At 38.4% G+C, this 21,045-nt stretch overlaps 1 protein-coding gene across 4 annotated transcripts in view; it reads left to right on the top strand.

The window, feature by feature from the left end:
- Nucleotides 1–21,045, top strand: part of LOC126281176 (uncharacterized) — a 106,658-nt gene that overhangs the window by 26,930 nt on the left and 58,683 nt on the right. For all 4 annotated transcript variants that reach the window (XM_049979862.1, XM_049979864.1, XM_049979863.1 and 1 more), the window contains 2 exons: nt 3,606–3,689; nt 8,169–8,266. In XM_049979862.1, coding sequence (XP_049835819.1) covers nt 3,606–3,689; nt 8,169–8,266 — 182 coding nt within the window. The remainder of the gene's footprint in view (nt 1–3,605; nt 3,690–8,168; nt 8,267–21,045) is intronic.

Raw genomic sequence — 21,045 nt, 5'->3', positions numbered from 1 at the left:
CAATTGGCTGTAGTGAATCTGCCCTTTAAGAAAGATGATAAAAATAAATCACTAAATATCGCCTAATCTCCCAATCTCCCTTTTAGTCATCTGTTCAAAAATTCTTGATAAACTTGTGTACAGATTAATTGTCAATCGTCTCTACTTCCACAATATGCGAAATCAAGTTCTGGAAGCCATTACCAAAAAGTGTTACCAGTAGATAGTTTTCTGTTTTCTCTCAAAAGGTTGTGATTGTATAAACCATCAAATCTTTTTGAAAAAGGCAGAATATTATGGTTTAGGTGGTACTGTTGGTTACTGACTTCATTCATACCTTAAGGACTGAAAGCAGACTGTAATGCTGAAAGGCTTATCCAGAGAGCCAGCCTTATTTGAAGAGGGAGGCCTAAATTTTGGCATGCCACAAGGCTCCTCTGCTGCAGTTTGTTATTTTCATTAATGACATTCCTTTTTGTTTCCAATACAAAGAGTAACTTGACCCGTTTTGCAAATGTTACTGCAGTTCTCATTGATGAACTGTGTAGCAACAGTCTTGAACAAACTACGAACAAAGTTTTTAGTGAAAATTTAAGTTGGTTTTGTTCCAATGGTCTTTCGCTCAATTCAGATAAAACCCATGATTTGGGGTCCCATACACCACAAAGAAATCTTGAAGAAATTAACATAAAGTGTAGAGATCAATCTATTCAAAAAGTTGTTACAAAATTGCTGTATGCACAACATTTTTCATATTTTCAAAAGACTTAGCTCTGCAATATTTGCACTATGCTCTGCAATATTTGCACTATGAATTACTGCTTCTGTGTGTAAAGTAGATGCCATTAAGGCTTCCTAATTTGGCTACATTCATTCATTAATGTTGTATGCTATTATATTCTGTGGGAACCAATGTCTTGGAAAAAAAAATTCACTGTACAAAAAATGGCTATCAGAATAATGATTGGTGCCCATCATACACACTTGCAGTTACTTGTTTCAAAAGGAAGATATCCTTACCCACTTTTTACCTAGTATATTTGTTCCTTGTTGGCTGTAAACTTTTCTCCGTACAAAGACAAGAGTAAACAACATGACGACAACAACATAAGCACCAAAAAGTGTTTGCACATTGAACTGAAATTCTAACTGTGGTTCAGAAAAGAGCTTTGTACTCCAGCTTTAAGCACTTCCAGTGCATATCAAATGCCTTCAGAAACAACTGCGAAAATTCAAACAAGTTCTGAAAGAGTACCTAATACAGATTGTTTTATTTATTTATTTTTTATGGTCAATTATTACCGATTATTCCCCAGTTAACACAATATTCTTTTGATTGGGTACATTTTCTCAATGTGAGATTTTATTTACATTGTATCTTTCATTTTTTTGTGTGTGTTATATCTCAACTATATACAGTTTGACACGTTCCCTATCCTTGCAATTTACTCATTATTTGGATCAACAGACATGAAATAAATAATCTTTTAAAACAAGTGATGAATAATACGATAAAATTCTGAAGATGACAGCTCTGATCAAAGCAGGATAGGAACACTGAAATTTTGTCTGTTAACACAAATGCAGGAATAAGATACAGACATTTAGTCAACAGTAGGATGTTGGTCATTTAGTGTAAGTAATCTATACTACTAAACGGCAAACCTGTTTTGTATTGCAAGGTTCAAAGTAAAGCTTGCCTATCTGAATAACTTCTAAGGGCAACAAAAATTTGATTTTCATACAATTATTAACTAAATTTAAAATTTTGTCTTAATCTACTCAATAAGAGGTATAGTCCAAGATTTAACACAGTAAGGCAGTTCTTACAGTTAGAAAGTTTGTAAATGTCTTCAGATAGCCTAACCCACAGTGTGTCAATTACCCAGACTCTGTTCATCCACTGTGTGAGAATGACAACAATTAGCGACCTTCAACAAACATTATCCATGATTTCAAATCATTACAAACTTTCTCTCACTTTGCTGTTGATGCTGTAAAACTGTTGCACCAAGCATGACATTATGTGACACACAATTCAGGAAATATGACATAAACATTAAGGTGTGTGAAAAATTAGCTTTTGCTCGAAACAGAGTGCAAACTACCCATACTCCACTCCACCAATGTTTGATAATGTTAGCACTTAGTGACTTAAACAAATTGTGAACATAATTTCCAACTTTTCTTAGACACTTCCTCGCGTCCAAGCTTAAAGGTCAAATATTTAACACCGTAATTCATTTAATCAAATTTTTGAAGCTGGACTAAATTATGTAAAGAATAGGGGGTGGGGAGATTACTGGTTTATTTACATTCAGAGATCATTTCAGCGAGGACTGTCTCTGCCTACACATTACATAATTCGTGCTGAAGCGGTGTAACATACTGCCAGTACAAAAGTACAGTCTTTTCAGTGCTTAAGAGGGATAGTATAAAGCTTATAATTAAAACTTGAAAAATAAAGTGAGATATTTAATTTCTTCTTTGCCTGCAGACACACATTGGCATGATACCTTCACACGTCACTGGGGGGGGGGGGGGGCAAAAAAAAAAAAAAAAAAAAACTTGATGCAGCCCATCGACAAAGTGATACGTTTTTGTTTTGACACTTCTAACATGTGTGTGGCGGTACTGTGGCGACGGGATTTCATTGCATACCGGGACTACATATGTGTACCTGCAGGCAAAGAAGGAATTGATTATGTAACTTTATTAGTAGTTGACGAGGGACACAACAATGCAACCCGTAATGGGCTACTGTTTTGACACTTCCGTATTTTGACTTATACATTGTGTGATGACGGCTTTTTCTTATACATGTCACTATTGTAGAGAATTCCATATTGTGAAGGACTCTGGCCTATAGTGTGTGTTTGTTTTACCTATGGATTAATGTGTGCTATTTCACTGTGCTTTGATTACACATCCAGCAATTCAGATGTGTGTAACTGCTGGGTGAGGTATGGGATTTGTAAATTTATTTCATCGTAAAAGTAGTCTGTAGTTCCATTTTGTGGTGGACTTTTTTGCATAAACAGTGTACATTCTTCCTTTTTCCTGTTTCAAAGAGCTATTTTTCTGTTTGCGTATGCTGGTGTTTGTATATCATTCTCCCCAGGCACTACGTCTTCAAATATAAACCAAAAATACTATTTAAAAAAAAAACTACATCTAGTTACTGTCAGTGCATTACTTGCATTACTCCAAATAAGTTGGACAATTGTTATTGATGGGATGTTCCAAATATTTCAGATGTATATGAATACTTCAAGTTTTTCTTTAAGCTTCTTGGAGTTAAGATGATCAGATTATATTTGGGCTTCAGTTTCCTTCAAGCATGCACCTCAATTTTTAAGTTCCATTGAGCGAAAATCATTTTGGCACATTGCATGCTAACCTAGGTTAACAAATCGCAAGTACTTAAACCAGTTAGGCTCTAAAACTTTGTAGTGTAGCGAAAAAGAAAATTTCAGTGGCCCTTATGATGAAATGTTTGCAGTATAAAGCCTCTCTGATATTCAGTACTAACTGCTGCTATCACAATTGCTGAAAGAATATTTTATGTATGTTGCCTAAACCATGGTCTTGTATTGGTTTTTATTATTTGAATTTTTGTTGTTTAGTTGCAGATGAACACATCTACAACTGCCAGTAATAGATCTTACACTCCTGTTCGCCCTAGAATGGCTCCGCAGTATTATCCTCAGGTTAGTAAATGGTGAAAGGGAATGAGACTATAGCAAATAACCAAGCTGCTGGGAGGGGAAGAAAAAACATTGTTCCACACTATCCCATGGTCTTCTCCATCTAAATTACAATACTAAACTTAACTGCATACTGCCAGTAGTAATAGATGATGGAGTAAATTATTTGAGGTGTCACTTGAGCACTAAGTTTATTTGATTTAGTGAAATTTGGTCATTTCAGCTAAGTAATTATTGGACCGAAAACAGTAACAATGAAGCTGCCAGTAATTGTTCTAATTGCTGCAAGATGTTAGCATCAACACACTGAACTCTGTTTTAGTATTGAATTCAACAGGTTCGAAAAATTAAAGAAAACCTTAATACTACTGAGAAGAAAACACAGTTGTTAGGTGGGATACTACAGCAGTAGTAAGTCACCTACAGAGACGACACATCTGGATCATGAGAATCCTCTTTATTAACAGAGCACTAGTACAGAGCATCTAATCAGTCACATTGTCCAGCTCACTATGAAGTCCTGTTGCGCTGTCTCAAAAAACTTCCACACCGCTCGTGACAAATATGTTCAGTTGCTCTAGGACGAATGTCCACTCACAGTGGAGCAATTTTCTTTTAACCAGTTGATTGACAGCAAAAGGAAAATTTTAATACTAAATTAAATGTCCTTCTATTCCATAGATGAAGCTGTAATCCCACATTCCTGAACGCTCTTGTTCATTATTGCAGTTAAGGCCTAGTGTGTGAATTAACAGTTACTGGGAGCTACCTTTGACTTCATCGGTACCTTACAGTGGAGAATTGCTATATGCATTCACAGAGTATTGTATCCTGTGAGTGTGAGTCCATACTTCAAAAAAATTTGAATATTTCATGTATTTTTATTGTCTTTGTACAAAACAAAAAAAATTAGGTTAAATAGTGTTTTGCATGGAATGTGTCTTAAAAGCTGCGAAGCCACCGGAATTTCGACAGTTTGTGGCACTTTTAAACCTTCAGAAAATTGTATGTATTGAAGTGGGATAAGTCCTTTAGAACATGAGTGTTCACCTATGACATTTAGCACGATTTTGATTGGCTAGTAACTTGCACATACAAGACTTTTAAAAAAATTATAATTCCATAAAATTGACTGTGGCTCTAAAAGCGATCCATTACACATCTACAGCAGTTTTTGATTATTTAACCTGTTATGCCACATGTCTGATTAGCGGCAAAAGTAAAACTGAAATAGTAAACTAAAGGTTCTTCCAGTGCATTGGTTAATTTGTTATTAAAAGGTAGCAGCATGTGTAGTGTAAAACAACAGTATGTTAAGTTTTGTTGTCACAATACCAGAGAAGGAAAGTTGCTACTCACCATATAGTGGAGATGCTGAGTCACGATAGGCACAATAAAAAGATTCACACAATTAAAGCTTTCGGCCATTAAGGCCTTTGTCAGCAATAGACACACACACACACACACACACACACACACACACACACACACACAACTTGCAGTCTCAGAGAGCTGAGACCACCAGCTCTCTGGAACTGCAGATGCGTGTGCAAGTTGCATTGTGTGTGTGTGTGTGTGTGTGTGTGTGTGTGTGTGTGTGTGTGTGTGTGTGTGCGTGTACTGCTGACAAAAGCCTTAATGGCCGAAAGCTTTAATTGTGTGAATCTTTTTATTGTGCCTATCATGACTCAGCATCTTCGCTATATGGTGAGTAGCAACTTTCCTTCTTTGGTATTGTTACATTCCATCCTGGATTTTCCATTGTTTAGTTTTGTTATCAAATTTAAATATGTTTCGCTACTGATATGTTTGCTGTGGAAAACTATTGTATCTTATTTATTTCTGTTAAATATTTTTAAGTGCACTTTGCTGTATTCATTAATCTTCTAATCGCTAACACTTACACATAAAATTAATCAGTCATCTCAGTCATCTACAATTACTTTGTAAAGTAGTCTGTTAAGTGCATTACAGTACAAATCACATTAATGGTCAGTGGATTTGGAACTTACAACAACAAATATTAGATATTTTATTGCTAAGGAAAGGGGGCAGTTGATCAGTCTTCAGATAAAATTAAACATTGGGGCTGAAAAAGAGGAACAAAGGTGTATGAGTTATAAATTAGTAGATCCAGTGGTATAATAAATGCCAAGGTTATCTGACAAGATTGAAGCAGGTGTCCACTTTGGTTGGTAGTAAAACATATTTCATGCTTGCTGAAATACAAAAGGCACATACATCAAACTTTGTACTTATATATCTAAAAACAAAGATGTAAATAAAATAGAAAGAAACTTCCACATGGAAAAAATATATTAAAAACAAAGATTCCAAGACTTACCAAGCGGGAAAGCGCCGGCAGACAGGCACATGAACAAAACACACAAACACACACACAGAATTACTAGCTTTCGCAACCGATGGTTGCTTCTTCAGGAAGGAGAGGGAAAGACGAAAGGATGTGGGTTTTAAGGGAGAGGGTAAGGAGTCATTCCAATCCCGGGAGCGGAAAGACCCCTTAGGGGAAAAAAAGGACAGGTGTACACTCGCGCACACACACACATATCCATCCGCACATACACAGACACAAGCAGACATATTTAAAGGCAAAGAGTAAGGGCAGAGATGTCAGTCGAGGCGGAAGTACAGAGGCAAAGAAGTTGTTGAAAGACAGGTGAGGTATGAACGGCGGCAACTTGAAATTAGCGGAGGTTGAGGCCTGGCGGATATCGAGAAGAGAGGATATACTGAAGGGCGAGTTCCCATCTCTGGAGTTCAGATAGGTTGGTGTTGGTGGGAAGTATCCAGATAACTCGGATGGCGTAACACTGTGCCAAGATGTGCTGGCCATGCATCAAGGCATGTTTAGCCACAGGGTGATCCTCATTACCAACAAACACTGTCTGCCTGTGTCCATTCATGCGAATGGACAGTTTGTTGCTGGTCATTCCCACATAGAAAGCGTCACAGTGCAGGCAAATCAGTTGGTAAATCACGTGGGTGCTTTCACACATGGCTCTCCCTTTGATCGTGTACACCTTCCGGGTTACAGGACTGGAGTAGGTGGTGGTGGGAGGGTGCATAGGACAGGTTTTACACCGGGGGCGGTTGCAAGGGTAGGAACCAGAGGGTAGGGAAGGTGGTTTGGGGATTTCATAGGGATGAACCAAGAGGTTATGAAGGTTAGGTGGACGGCGGAAAGACACTCTTGGTGGAGTGGGGACCTATCTGAACTCCGGAGATGGGAACTCGCCCTTCAGTATATCCTCTCTTCTCGATATCCGCCAGGCCTCAACCTCCGCTAATTTCAAGTTGCCGCCGCTCATACCTCACCTGTCTTTCAACAACTTCTTTGCCTCTGTACTACCGCCTCGACTGACATCTCTGCCCTTACTCTTTGCCTTTAAATATGTCTGCTTGTGTCTGTGTATGTGCGGATGGATATGTGTGTGTGTGTGTGTGTGTGCGCGAGTGTACACCTGTCTTTTTTTCCCCTAAGGGAAGTCTTTCCGCTCCCGGGATTGGAATGACTCCTTACCCTCTCCCTTAAAACCCACATCCTTTCGTCTTTCCCTCTCCTTCCTGAAGAAGCAACCATCGGTTGCGAAAGCTAGTAATTCTGTGTGTGTGTGTGTGTTTGTGTGTTTTGTTCATGTGCCTGTCTGCCGGTGCTTTCCCGCTTGGTAAGTCTTGGAATCTTTGTTTTTAATATAAAAACAAAGATGATGTGACTTACCAAACAAAAGCGCTGGCAGGTCGATAGACACACAAACATACACACAAAATTCTAGCTTTCGCAACCAACGGTTGCTTCTTCCCTCTTTCCTGAAGTAGCAGCCGTTGGTTGAGAAAGCTAGAATTTTGTGTGTATGTTTGTGTTTGTTTTTTTGTGTGTCTATCGACCTGCCAGCACTTTTGTTTGGTAAGTTACATCATCTTTGTTTTTAGATATATTTTTCCCACGTGGAATGTTTCCCTCTATTATACTCAAACTTTGTACTTACTTTTATGCAGAGTAAATGGACTATGTGAATGTTAAATTGTGTACATAGGTATTCTTCCTGCACATTTATTTCACGTCTCAAGACAATCCACAATATTTGAGACTGAAAAATGTGCACTCCAACGACACTTAAGTGAAGGATGTTTAACATCCCACCCACCCACAAAGTTGCTCATCTGAACTGATATTCTAAAATCTGATTCAAATTACTTGTTGGTTGACACTCCATGCATTGGAGCTAGTTTCCTCCAACCAGAGCACTAGCTCTCAATGTATGAACTGTACACTGTTGCCAAACTGCCACAGCAAATGGTCAGTTCACTTCCATTGCTTCAGTAGTGCTATATATGAAAAATGCATATTTTGGTTCGTGTGTGTGTGTGTGTGTGTGTGTGTGTGTGTGTGAGAGAGAGAGAAAGAGAGAGAGACTGACTGACTGACTGACTGACTGACTTTCCATACTGCTGCTGTTACAGGTGTCACTGGCCATGTCCCCTACAACGAGCCACCTGGCAGCAGCCCAGCAGCAGCCACCACCACTAGTCAGAGCAACTGTGAGCACTCCTACAATGGGGTGGGTATTTCTTTCAGTTACACTACATACCACCTCTTTATATGCAAGTAACTTATTTTTGCATAGTACCTGGGGCACAAGGCTATAGCCACATGTTGCGTACCACCGGTTAGTTAGCTATGGGATTTTTCTTCCATCCCTACTTATAAAATTTCCCAGCTCTATTCTTTCGCAATTTCTTCCCTTTCCAATTTCAGCAAAAGAAAACAGTAACTTCAGATATTAGATCCACGAGTTGGAGGATTTGGTTACTTACTTTTCTGCTATCAGTTCTGTGTATGTTTTGTCTTTACACATACCAATTTTTAATTATTCTAGTTTCAGCTAAGTGATAGCAAGGATAGGCAGAAGACGAACAAGTGTAAAAGTGTAACTTGTCCAAACATGAATGTTCTTCGTCTTTCTGTGAACAGAACATTGAGAGGTTATTGAACAGAAGTGATAGTGAGTGTCCTAGTGATAGTGTTTTGAGTAGAGGCGAAAACAATGATAACTAATGACAGTGACTCAGAAATATTAAGGGGTGTCAAAGAACAGCTGATTACAACTGACAATAGTTGTGGTTCTACAGGATTGTAGCCTGGTAATTGTGTTGTAGATAGAAGTCCATTCCGTTTCACAGTAACTGCAGGTGTAAGAAGTTCTTTTGGTGAGCCTCCATATCCACTTAATATTTTCACTTTATTTTATATGAGACAACTACAAAGATATGACTCTCCAGCATTAAGATAAAAATAATAAGGTGGCCCATAGCAGTAGAAAGTCATAGAAATTTTAGCAGAAACATTTAACAGATTACTAAGTTGTGATTGTCCAGAACTGCTGTACTTCAAGTAAACCCAGATATATCTGTTAAAACGCTAACAGGAGATATAAATCCACCTGAAATCCATGAAGTGCGCAAAACTTTGAAAGAGTTCAAAAACTACAAAGCAAGTGGAGAAGATCAAACATGTACGAAGCTTTGGAAATACACTGCAGAACCCTTGATCGTATCATTACATCAATGCTTAGAGAAGGTATGGAAAATAGGACAGCTACCACAACATTGGACTACAGCTATATTCCATCCACTACACAAAAGAAGATACAAAGCAAATCCATAAAACTATAGACAAGGAAAGTTGCCACTCACCATATAGCGGAGATGCTGACTTGCAGATAGGCTCATGCAAACCCAACTCGCACACATGACTGCAGTCTCAGGCAGCTGAAATGACAAAGTTGCCTGAGATTGCAGTCGTATGCGAGTTACGTTCATGTATGTTTGGACACACTCTTGGCCCAGTGGATCAGCCATTTTTAGTGTTTTTTGAAATGTCACTGACACGTTTCTATTCAAGATTTCTTGAAATAGATAACATATTATGGAAAAAAGTCTTTAAGGTTTATTTTAATTATATTGGTTGATGACAGAATTAATAACAACAAACATCAAATGTATGATTTCGGTTTCACAAAAGATTCTGAAACATTCTGGCATACGGAGTGGTACATTGCTGTCTGAACACCACCAGCTGATTTCCTTCCTACCTGCTTGACCACTAGATTTGTTTTTGTTTTCTCAGAGCAAACTTTACACACCCTAGTTGGATGTTCCTTCTTCTCAGTGGCTGAAAATTTTTCTGCAAAGTGCCGTCCTAGAATTATGTTACTGTGAATTTCACTAGGAACTTTGTCTAGTGCCAAATTTGTACCTTTGTGAACCAGTCCTTCACCAATTTGTCGTAGAAAAGTGGAAAAATGGCAGCTCTTTCTTTGAGCAGGAGTCCTGGTTTCCCAGTATAAGGCAAATGCATTTGTTTCAGCCATTATAAGCATGTGGGAAAAAAAAATTTCTTCCACTTCATCTGTTTCCTCCTAAATGCATCATTTGATCACACCTAGTGACCTCCATTTTGTTAATATTACTGTCAAGAATGGCATCTGGTTTTGGTTTTGCTTTTGCTTTGATACCTTCCTTTGTAGGAACAGATGTATCAACTGGGCAATTTGTGCACAGTGGACAGGCATAGCACATCTCTTAGGTCTTTCCACTTCAAACAAGGCAAATGATTCCTCATTGACACAATGTTGTTTTGTAGGTCTTTCCAGTTAGTCATGCATGTATCTACTGCTTTCGTTTTATGTTGCCACAGAAAATTGAATACTGCTGGTGAACTATAAAATCTGTCCATGTAAACAGTGTGGCCTTTTCCCAGGTAATCTGCTAGCAACATCTCAAATAATGGTATTATGGATTTGTCTTGTGTTCCTTTCCCAGCATATACCTCCAATCTAAGAACATAACCAGTTTTGGTATTGCACATAATAAACATCTTGATTCCATACGTGTCAGGTTTATTTTTTATGTAAACCCGAAATACCTCTCTTGCACGGAAACCACACATGCCTTCGTCAATAGCGAGGTTTTCTGATGGGTAAAATGATTTTTGTGATTCTAATAAGAAATGATCCAGGATTGGCCTGGTTTTATGCGCGGGGTCATGCTTAGGTTGGCTTTTCGGAATGTAAGTTGCATTGTTATTCAAATGCAGCATTGATAATAGTGCCTTGAATCTGTTTGTGACCATAACAGAAAGAGGGAAAGAGGTTGAAATAAAATTGTTGGTAGACCAGTAACCTGCCAGTTTTGGTTTTTTCACAAGACACGTGTATAAATATGCCAAAAACAAATACATTTTGTGCAGCTTTACTCCCACCCATGAATTATGAAAACTGTGAATCTTTACCCTGGAAGTTGCTTTGAGTTTGTCATAAACAGACTTTGGACAGCCGTTTGTTTCAGATTTTGTGTGTTTCATTATGGAATCGGGAGAAAAACATCGCAAACACACCAACAGGTGTGGAATTCTCATGAACAGCTGCCATTATTCCACTTTTCTCTACAAATTGTGGCACAGTAGGCTGATCATCAGCAAATTTCCGACCTAATTTGGCATCAGTGGTTTTTTTTCGCGAAATTCGTTGCCTCTTTGTTGGAGGTACAGACAACTGTGTTGCAGCTGACACCTGTGTTGCAGAGGATGTACTTTGTTCAATAAACACTGGCTGCACAGATGCAGCCTCATCAGATTCCTCTGCAAGATAGACAAGACGAACAGAAATAAACTCTATATACGAAGACAGTAACTTGTTCTCCAAAGAACAGTTACTGTTGATGACCGTGCAGCTTTTCCTGGAATAAATGATGACTAACTGAAAACCTCAGCTGCCGACAGGTGTTGTTGATATACCTCGATGTGGACAGCTGAAAATGTGTGCCCCAACCAGGACTCGAACCCGGGATCTCCTGCTTACATGACAGATGGGTAGAGCGTCTGCCATGTAAGCAGGAGATCCCGGGTTCGAGTCCCGGTCGGGGCACACATTTTCAGCTGTCCACATCGAGGTATATCAACAACACCTGTCGGCAGCTGAGGTTTTCAGTTAGTCATCAGAAATACTCTCTCTGCTAACTGAAGCAACTCTTGCAATATAAGTTGTAATAATAATACTGAAGAAAAACTGCACTAGACAGCTCCTTACTTGTATCTGAATCCTCTTCATTCTCTTCACATTCAAATATTTCCCACTCCGAACCAGAATAACCCAATTCTTCTAAGGCTTCTAAAATTTCTTTCACACTCAGAAAACGCGACATATTTGATAATAATTAATAATAATAATAATAATAATAATAATATTTAATAATAATTTGAAAATAATAATAATTAAAAAATTAACAAGAAAGCGCCAAAGAGTAACGAGAACATTTGAAACTCACGGTTACACCAATACATAATGGCGCACCGCGTCACAGAAGCTGCTATGCGTGTCTTGCCATTTCTTTTGACGTAGTTCTACAACCAGAACACAGAGGGGAGCAGCAGTCAAGGGACATATAGGCAGGTATTCCGTGCAGCACTACCACAGTAACCGGCCTGCTTCCGGACGGCTAATAGGCTGTGAGCGGCATCCAACAACCACCCAGCCTATAATCGGGTGCGGTCGTTTCGAAGTAGTTCTGTCCCCCGACCAATGCTCATGCTTGGTCACTAAAGTGTTAATGGCCGAAAGCTATAATTGTGAGAATCATTTTGCTGTACTTATCTACAACTCCGCATCTCTGCTATACGGTGAGCAGCAACTTTCCTTCTCTAATATTGTTACCTTCCTTCCTGCATTTTCCGTTGTTTGATTTTGCCAGACAACTGTAGAGGAATTTTCCTTTCGGAGATCACTTATAAAGAAATGCCCAGAAATCTGTTGTTGTTGTGGTCTTCAGTCCTGAGACTGGTTTGGTGCAGCTCTCCATGCTACTCTGTCCTGTACAAGCTTCTTCATCTCCCAGTATCTACTGCAACCTACATCCTTCTGAATCTGCTTAGTGTATTCATCTCTTGGTCTCCCTCTACGATTTTTACCCTCCATGCCGCCCTCCAATGCTATTTTTGTGATCCCTTGATGCCTCGAAACATGTGGTACCAACCGGTCCCTTCTTTTTGTCAAGTTGTGCCACAAACTCCTCTTCTCCCCAATTCTATTCAATACCTCCTTATTAGTTACGTGATCTACCCATCTAATCTTCAGCATTCTTCTGTAGCACCACATTTAGAAAGCTTCTATTCTCTTCTTGTCCAAACTATTTATTGTCCACGTTTCACTTCCATACATGGCTACACTCCACACAATACTTTCAGAAACGACTTCCTGACACTTAAATCTATACTCGATGTTAACAAATTTCTCTTCTTCAGAAAGGCTTTCCTTGCCATTGCCAGTCTACATTTTATATCCTCTCTAATTCGACCATTATCAGTTATTTTACTACCTAAATAGCAAAACTCCTTTACTACTGTGTGTCTCATTACCTAATCTAATTCCCTCAGCATCACGCGACTTAATTTGACTACATTCCATTATCCTCGTTTTGATTTTGTTGATGTTCATCTTATATCCTCCTTTCAAGACACTGTCCATTCCGTTCAACTGCTCTTCCAAGTCCTTTGCTGTCTCTGACAGAATTACAATGTCATCAGCGAACCTCAAAGTTTTTATTTTTTCTCCATGAATTTTAATACCTACTCCGAATTTTTCTTTTGTTTCCTTTACTGCTTTCTCAATATACAGATTGAATAAGATCGGGGACAGGCTACAACCCTGTCTCACTCCCTTCCCAACCACTGCTTCCCTTTCATGCCCCTCGACTCTTATAACTGCCATCTGGTTTTTGTACAAATTGTAAATAGCCTTTCTCTCCCCGTATTTTACCCCTGCCACCTTTAGAATTTGAAAGAGAGTATTCCAGTCAACATTGTCAAAAGTTTTCTCTAAGTCTACAAATGCTAAAAATGTAGGTTTGCCTTTTCTTAGTCTTTCTTCTAAGATAAGTCGTAAGGTTAGTATTGCCTCACGTGTTCCAACATTTCTGCGGAATTCAAGCTGATCTTCCCCAAGGTCCGCTTCTACCAGTTTTCCCATTCGTCTGTAAAGAATTCGCATTAGTATTTTGCAGCTGTGACTTATTAAACTGATAGTTCGGTAATTTTCACATCTGTCAACACCTGCTTTCTTTGGGATTGGAATTATTGTATTATTCTTGGAGTATGAGGGTATTTTGCCTGTCTCATACATCTTGCTCACCAGATGGTAGAGTTTTGTCATGACTGGCTCTCCCAAGGCCATCAGTAGTTCTAATGGAATGTTGTCCACTCCCGGGGCCTTGTTTTGACTCAGGTCTTTCAGTGCTGTGTCAAACTCTTACTGCAGTATCTTATCTCCCATTTCGTCTTCATCTGCATCCTCTTACATTTCCATAATATTGTCCTCAAATACATCGCCCTTGTATAAACCCTCTATATACTCCTTCCACCTTTCCGCCTTCCCTTCTTTGCTTAGAACTGGGTTTCCATCTGAGCTCTTGATATTCATACAAGTGGCTCTCTTTTCTCCTAAGGTCTCTTTAATTTTCCTGTAGGCAGTATCTATCGTACCCCTAGTGAGATAAGCCTCTACATCCTTACATTTGTCCTCTAGCCATCCCTGCTTAGCCATTTTGCACTTCCTGTTGATCACATTTTTGAGACGTTTGTATTCCTTTTTGCCTGTTTCATTTACTGCATTTTTATATTTTCTCCTTTCATCAATTAAATTCAATATTTCTTCTGTTACCCAAGGATTTCTATTAACCCTCGTCTTTTTACCTACTTGATCTTCTGCTGCCTTCACTACTTCATCCCTCAGAGCTATCCATTCTTCCTCTATTGTATTTCTTTCCTCCATTCCTGTCAATTGTTCTCTTATGCTCTCCCTGAAACTCTCTACAACCTCTGATTCTTTCAGTTTATCCAGGTCCCATCTCCTTAAATTAGCACCTATTTGTAGTTTCTTCAGTTTTAATCTACAGTTCACAACCAATAGATTGTGGTCAGAGTCCACATCTGCCCCTGGAAATGTCTTACAATTTAAAACCTGATTCGTAAATCTCTGTCTTACCATTATATAATCCATCTGATATCTTTTAGTATTTCCAGGATTCTTCCATGTATACAACCTTCTTTTATGATTCTTGAACTAAGTATTAGCTATGATTAAGTTATGCCCTGTGCAAAATTCTACCAGACGGCTTCCTCTTTCATTTCTTCCCGCCAATCCATATTCACCTACTATGTTTCCTTCTCTCCCTTTTCCTACTGAAGAATTCCAATCACCCATGACTATTAAATTTTCGTCTCCCTTCACTATCTGAATAATTTCTTTTATCTCGTCATACATTTCCTCAATTTCTTCATCATCTGCAGAGCTAGTAGGCATATAAACTTGTACTACTGTGGTAGGCGTGGGCTTCGTATCTATCTTGGCCACAATAATGCGTTCACTATGCTGTTTGTAGTAGCTTACCCGCATTCCTATTTTTTTTATTAATTATGAAACCTACTCCTGCATTACCCCTATTTGATTTTGTATTTATAACCCTGTATTCGCCTGACCAAAAGTCTTGTTCCTCCTGCCTCCGAACTTCACTAATTCCCACTATATCTAACTTTAACCTACCCATTTCCCTTTTTAAATTTTCTAACCTACCTGCACGATTAAGGGATCTGACATTCCACACTCCGATGCGTGGTACGCCAGTTTTCTTTCTCCTGATAACTACTTCTTCTTGAGTAGTCCCCGCCCGGATATCCGAATGGGGGACTATTTTACCTCCGGAATATTTTACCCAAGAGGACGCCATCATCATTTAATCAAACAGTAAAGCTGCATGCCCTCAGGAAAAGCAGTACCAGCACAGCTAGGCCGTTTTGGTTAATGTTACAAGGCCATATCAGTCAATCATCCGCCCCTGCAACTACTGAAAAGGCTGCTGCCCCTCTTCAGGAACCACACGTTTGTCTGGCCTCTCAACAGATACCCCTCCATTGTGGTTGCACCTACGGTACGGCCATCTGTATCGCTATGGCACGCAAGCCTCCCCTCCAACGGCAAGGTCCATGGTTCATGAGGGGGGGGGGGGGGGGGGCAGAAGTCAATAATCTTAAAAATTAACCTGAAGTGGAAATAGGTGAATACCAACGAGGATTTAGACCCCAGAGAAGCTGTCCAGAACAGATAATCACTTTAAAATTGGCAATGGATTACTACAAACAATCACAAAAACTTTTAAAAACCTTTGTAGATTTCAGAAAAGTTTATGATTGTATCTGCAGATCTTCAATGAAGAAGATACTACAAGACATCAGTCTCTGTCCTTAATTACTAAAAATGATAAACTTAACTAACAAGCACCAAATCTTAAGTAAAGTTCAGAGGAGAAATATTGTGAGCTATTTGTCTCTAAAACAAGGTTAAGACGGGAAGATAGTTCTAGCGCCATTACATTTCCACTGTGCCCTGGAGTACGTGATACAGGAATTGTTCGATTAGAATCCTAAAAACATTAGAAGTGGAACCAAGAAATATCAAATAAACTTCAAAAGCCCCTGCATTTCACAGATGACTTTACATTACTAGCTAATAACATTAAAGAAGCCGGAAATAAAATAAGCAACCTACAAAATATAGCACAAAAGATAGGGTTCAAGATATCATTTGAAAAGACTGAGGTAATGGAGCAGATCTACTAGTAATCAGCCACATAATAGTAAATAATGAGAAAGTAAGAGTGGTGAAACAATTTAAATACCTAGGAGAAATTATAACATACAACTTGGGCTAGAAACCTGCAGGGAGAGAATGAATTAACAAAATGATAAAACCTGTAAAATCAACATGTGCCATAAGAAAATGTCTGTCAGTCAAAACTAAATAAAAACATCAATCAAAGGTGACATACAGAAGTAAGACGCTTTTCAGCATTGCCCAAAAAAATAGAATCGACAAAACTGTGAAAGGAGAAAGAAGAATAGCTAGAACAATAAAAAATATCCAAAAGATGGACAGTGGTGGATAGTGTCATGTGAAGTGGTGTAAAACGTATTGGAGCCCATTGTAGATGCTATACGGGTAAAAAATGATTTCTCTTGCTGTTCTTCCTCCTCTTTTTTTCTTCGCGTTATGGGGACACCAGGAATCAGATTACCAAGAAAAATTACACACAATATTCGGAACATTAAGCACAAGTAGGATGTGTAGAGGAAACAAGGGAGGATACAGAAGAGCTGGAATTAATCCTGGATGATTTGCAAAACAAAATGCAAAATTTAAAGAAACTGAAAACATAAATATAAGATTTAAATAAAAAATAGACGAATGGCAAGCATTTAAAAGGGTATTTACAGATAAGGAATAACAAAAAAGATCAGAAAAAAAGAAAAGATACTGGGTAATTTGGAAAGAAAGATATTGAAAATGACCATAAAATGTTGATTGATGAGTACAGTGAGGCTGTAAAAGCAGCAGAAGAAGAAGGAAGTTTTTTTATACCTCCATTGGATTATTCAAAAACTGGACCTCGAAGTGTATTATTCAAGGAAAAAAGACCTTGAAACACTAATTTTCGTGGAAGTTACGTCGGAAAGCTGATTTAGTTACGTTGGAAAGCAGGTTTAGTCTTCTCTTGAAGTTCCTTCATTACACATAAGACTGTGGTATTCCTGCTGTCGTTGGTCATCTACAGAAAAAATTTAATTTCCTGAACATGAATTATCCCCTGATGATGAATTGCTGTTACTGTGGAAAGGGCAGTTCTCTGTCAATAGTACATACCAGTGAAGTACACTTGCTTTGGTATTAAAACATTTCACTTCTGTGAAGCAAGGAGCTGCTATTTATGTCACTTTGGCTATGTTAAAGTTCTTTGTATGTGCCTATCCAGAGCATACAAGAGATTAAAAGGTGGCAGACATAAAACTGTATTACCTAAATTTTAGTGACATCTTTTTTGTGTGTATTTCTCACAGTTGTTGTTGGTTTAATATTGCGATTTTCTTAATATGTAACCAAACATAAGTTGAGGCACTGTTGCATTAGTACCTGCAGTTGACGCTACCTTTTGTGTAACACAATTATTGTTAAAGGGCATTATATGTCCTGTTAAATTATCCAGTTTTGTGACCTATTATCTTGGAAATTTTTTAAGACACCAACACTTTTCCATAATTATTGAATGCACCTTTCTAGATACACTGAACTACAATTATTAGTTAAATTGTATTCTGGGGCATGTTTTCTCCCCCAAATGCTCAGTTTTTTTGACATTACAATTCAGGCTATTTTAATTATTTTAGTTCTGTATGTCTTGAATCTCACACTTTGCATGCTGTGAAAATTTCATGTCTCCACCATCAGAATTTTTTAGAAAATGGGTCATTTATTGCAAAAAATGAAGTTCAGATATATTGAGGTTTATAACATTTTTTATTAAAATTTCTTATATTGACTTACATTTCTGCGTCTTTTATGCACTAGAATTGTCCTGGTCCATATTCTGTCTCTTATTCAGTGTTGCAACAGCCCAGTGCTTGCCTCCTCCTTTTCTTTCTTGCTTCTTTTATCATTTGCTGAGCAGCTAACTCTGCTTCACATACACGAAGCTCATCCAGTTCCCGCAGTTTTTTAACTTTGTTATGTCCAAATCTTACCCATAACTTCTCCAGAACCTTAAGCCTTTCACAGTTCCCACTATTAAAAGTTATTACATCCTAAGATAGTGCTAACTTTAGAGTCATAGGGCCAACAAATACACTTTTAGGCACTCAACACCACACAACATTATTGAAGGACTCGTTCACCTACTGGGTCTTTCCATGTAAACACTTCTTTAGCAGCTCAGGATTTGCCAAATCTCTGTAAATAAGTTTTCATTGCCTCCATTACTGTAAAAGGAAGAGAATGTTTATGTGTAAATTCATGCAGAGTGCCAGAAAATTCAGCTTGCCTATATTTACACCAAGTGTTTGGTGGTTTGGTGGAGGTGGACACTGCAAGCTAACATCCCAAAGATTTTCGGGTTCACATGTGGTTCCTCTTCGTCGAAATGTCTTGGCTCAAACTCTTCTAGGGGTTGAACCGCACTTGTCGCATCACACGCCTTAAATTAGACACTTGTGACCCTTTGGTTAAATTGTCTGGCTGATGGCAAGTTTGCAAAATACTAAGTTAACATAGCATATAAAAACAGTAATAATAATATTGGGAACTAAATTAACAGCCCATAAAAGATGTAGGCCATTCAGTTGCAATTTGGTTAGAATAATTTTTATTCAGAAAGCAAACTGATAGCAAAAGTGGTCGTGTTTAGAGTTACTGTTACACTTTAGCGCATATCCATTTGACACAGTTTGATCATTCACAGTCATGTTGTGAAACACAAGTTCAATACTTCACCTCAATATTTACACAGAAAGTTAGGGTTCACACCAGACGCATGGCTGCTTACCATTCAGAGACTAAGTCCTGTGATATCACACAATGCAAAATTTTCAAAGTCGTTTCACTTCCTAGCTGCCTAAAGACAGACCGTCCACTTTCGCGTCTCAATCTGAACTGTTCACTTTATTGTGTCCAGCTGAACTGTTCACTTTATTGTGTCCAGCTGAACTGTTCACTTTATTGTGTCCAGCTGAACTGTTCACTTTATTGTGTCCAGCTGAACTGTTCACTTTATTGTGTCCAGCTGAACTGTTCACTTTATTGTGTCCAGCTGAACTGTTCACTTTATTGTGTCCAGCTGAACTGTTCACTTTATTGTGTCCAGCTGAACTGTTCACTTTATTGTGTCAAGCTGAACTGTTCTCTTTGGTGTCTAGACTATAACTATCTCTCTACCAGTCCCCGGATGCGTTTTCCCGCGTGCTGAACATCTCCACTCAATGGACTAGGGCCGTTCCATTTCCTGAGGCTGTCCATCTGATTGGCTATAGCTTATTATACATTATTTTACATTTTAACATATTTAAATAATCAAAGCTTGACCTCTTTCACATTCTGAATAAAGTAACAATAATATCCATTACATAATAAATATTAAATTCTGGTACATAAAACCAAAACAGTTTCCTTCGTAACTTTGAATGTCAAGGCCAGTAGCCTTGCACCAATGTGCTTTCTGATGAACAAAGAACAAAAGTAACTATTACGCACTAACAATACCAGAGAAGGAAAGTTGCTACTCACCATATAGAAGAGATGCTGAGTCGCGATAGGCACAATAAATAGATTCACACAATTATGCACTAAACTTTACAACAAATATTCTGTTACTTAATGATTCAGTAAGGTGTCTTGCTATCGTCGTTCGATGTGTTTTGTGTGGAGGAAATGATGATCCGATGTTTAACTGAAAATACTGATAATTTAAATTTACTTTTAAAAAAATAAAGTTACAGAGTTGATACGTACAGCATTTGTCATTTTAGTGATGCGCTTCTATATGAAATGTCAACCGTTAAGATTGCCTAAAGCGTTCAGATTTTAGCATTCACGTCTTTGTTAAAAAACTTTTGAATTTCACTTTAACAGTAAATCCTAAACTCTTACAGATATGATCAATATTCAAGTTTTATTGGGATCACCATGAAAATTTATGAAGGATGGTAGATTAAAATTACTGTGGCTTAATTCCCTGAATTACTACAGAATTAAATAGTTTCCATAAATGTTTCTCCTTGTGGCTGAACTTACGTCCGCTACATTTAACACAGCTACCTCTCCTTGGCCACAAAAGGCTTCTACTGGGTTTCCCTTTGACGTAGGTTCTCGTCTGTCTCACTCGCACACTACAGCGCTTAGGCCTCAATACATGCATGTGTGTTTCCCCGTCTTGTGGTGAATCTGTGCCCTTTGTGGCATGCCGTTCTGGACGACAGGGCTTGTTTCACAATACCTGAAGGCTGACACTTTCGGCCATATATGTAAATGAGAGCACAATGCTTGTTAACTCACAACACAAAGCATGACATGGTTTTTCATTGGTTGATATTTGATGAAAGAAAGTGTTCCACACACCTCTTTTCATCTCCTCTAAATTGTCACAGTTATCTCTAATGGCCTCCCCATAATATTCCTGTAATTCATCAATTACTTTGTCCATTAGTCTTCCAGTACATTTTGTTGTCTTGCCGTCAGACAGTTTTGTGTTACCCAGCTTGGTTTTTAGGTTACATAGACGTGTTCCCATCCTTTTCTTGACGTGTCTTACCCACTCAAGTTTTTGTATAGTACTGTTTTGTGCTGCAGTGAAAGCCTTGCTGTCTCCATCACGTAAGTAATTCACATATCTGACACCTCTCTCCTTCTGCGAATGCTGGATAATATTAACTGCTCCTTTTACTGTCATTCCTCCACTTGTCCCCTCA

This window comes from Schistocerca gregaria, chromosome 7 (genome assembly GCF_023897955.1).
Source record: "Schistocerca gregaria isolate iqSchGreg1 chromosome 7, iqSchGreg1.2, whole genome shotgun sequence".
Taxonomy (NCBI): Eukaryota; Metazoa; Arthropoda; class Insecta; order Orthoptera; family Acrididae; genus Schistocerca; species Schistocerca gregaria.
This window is presented reverse-complemented; position numbering and strand designations above follow the sequence as displayed.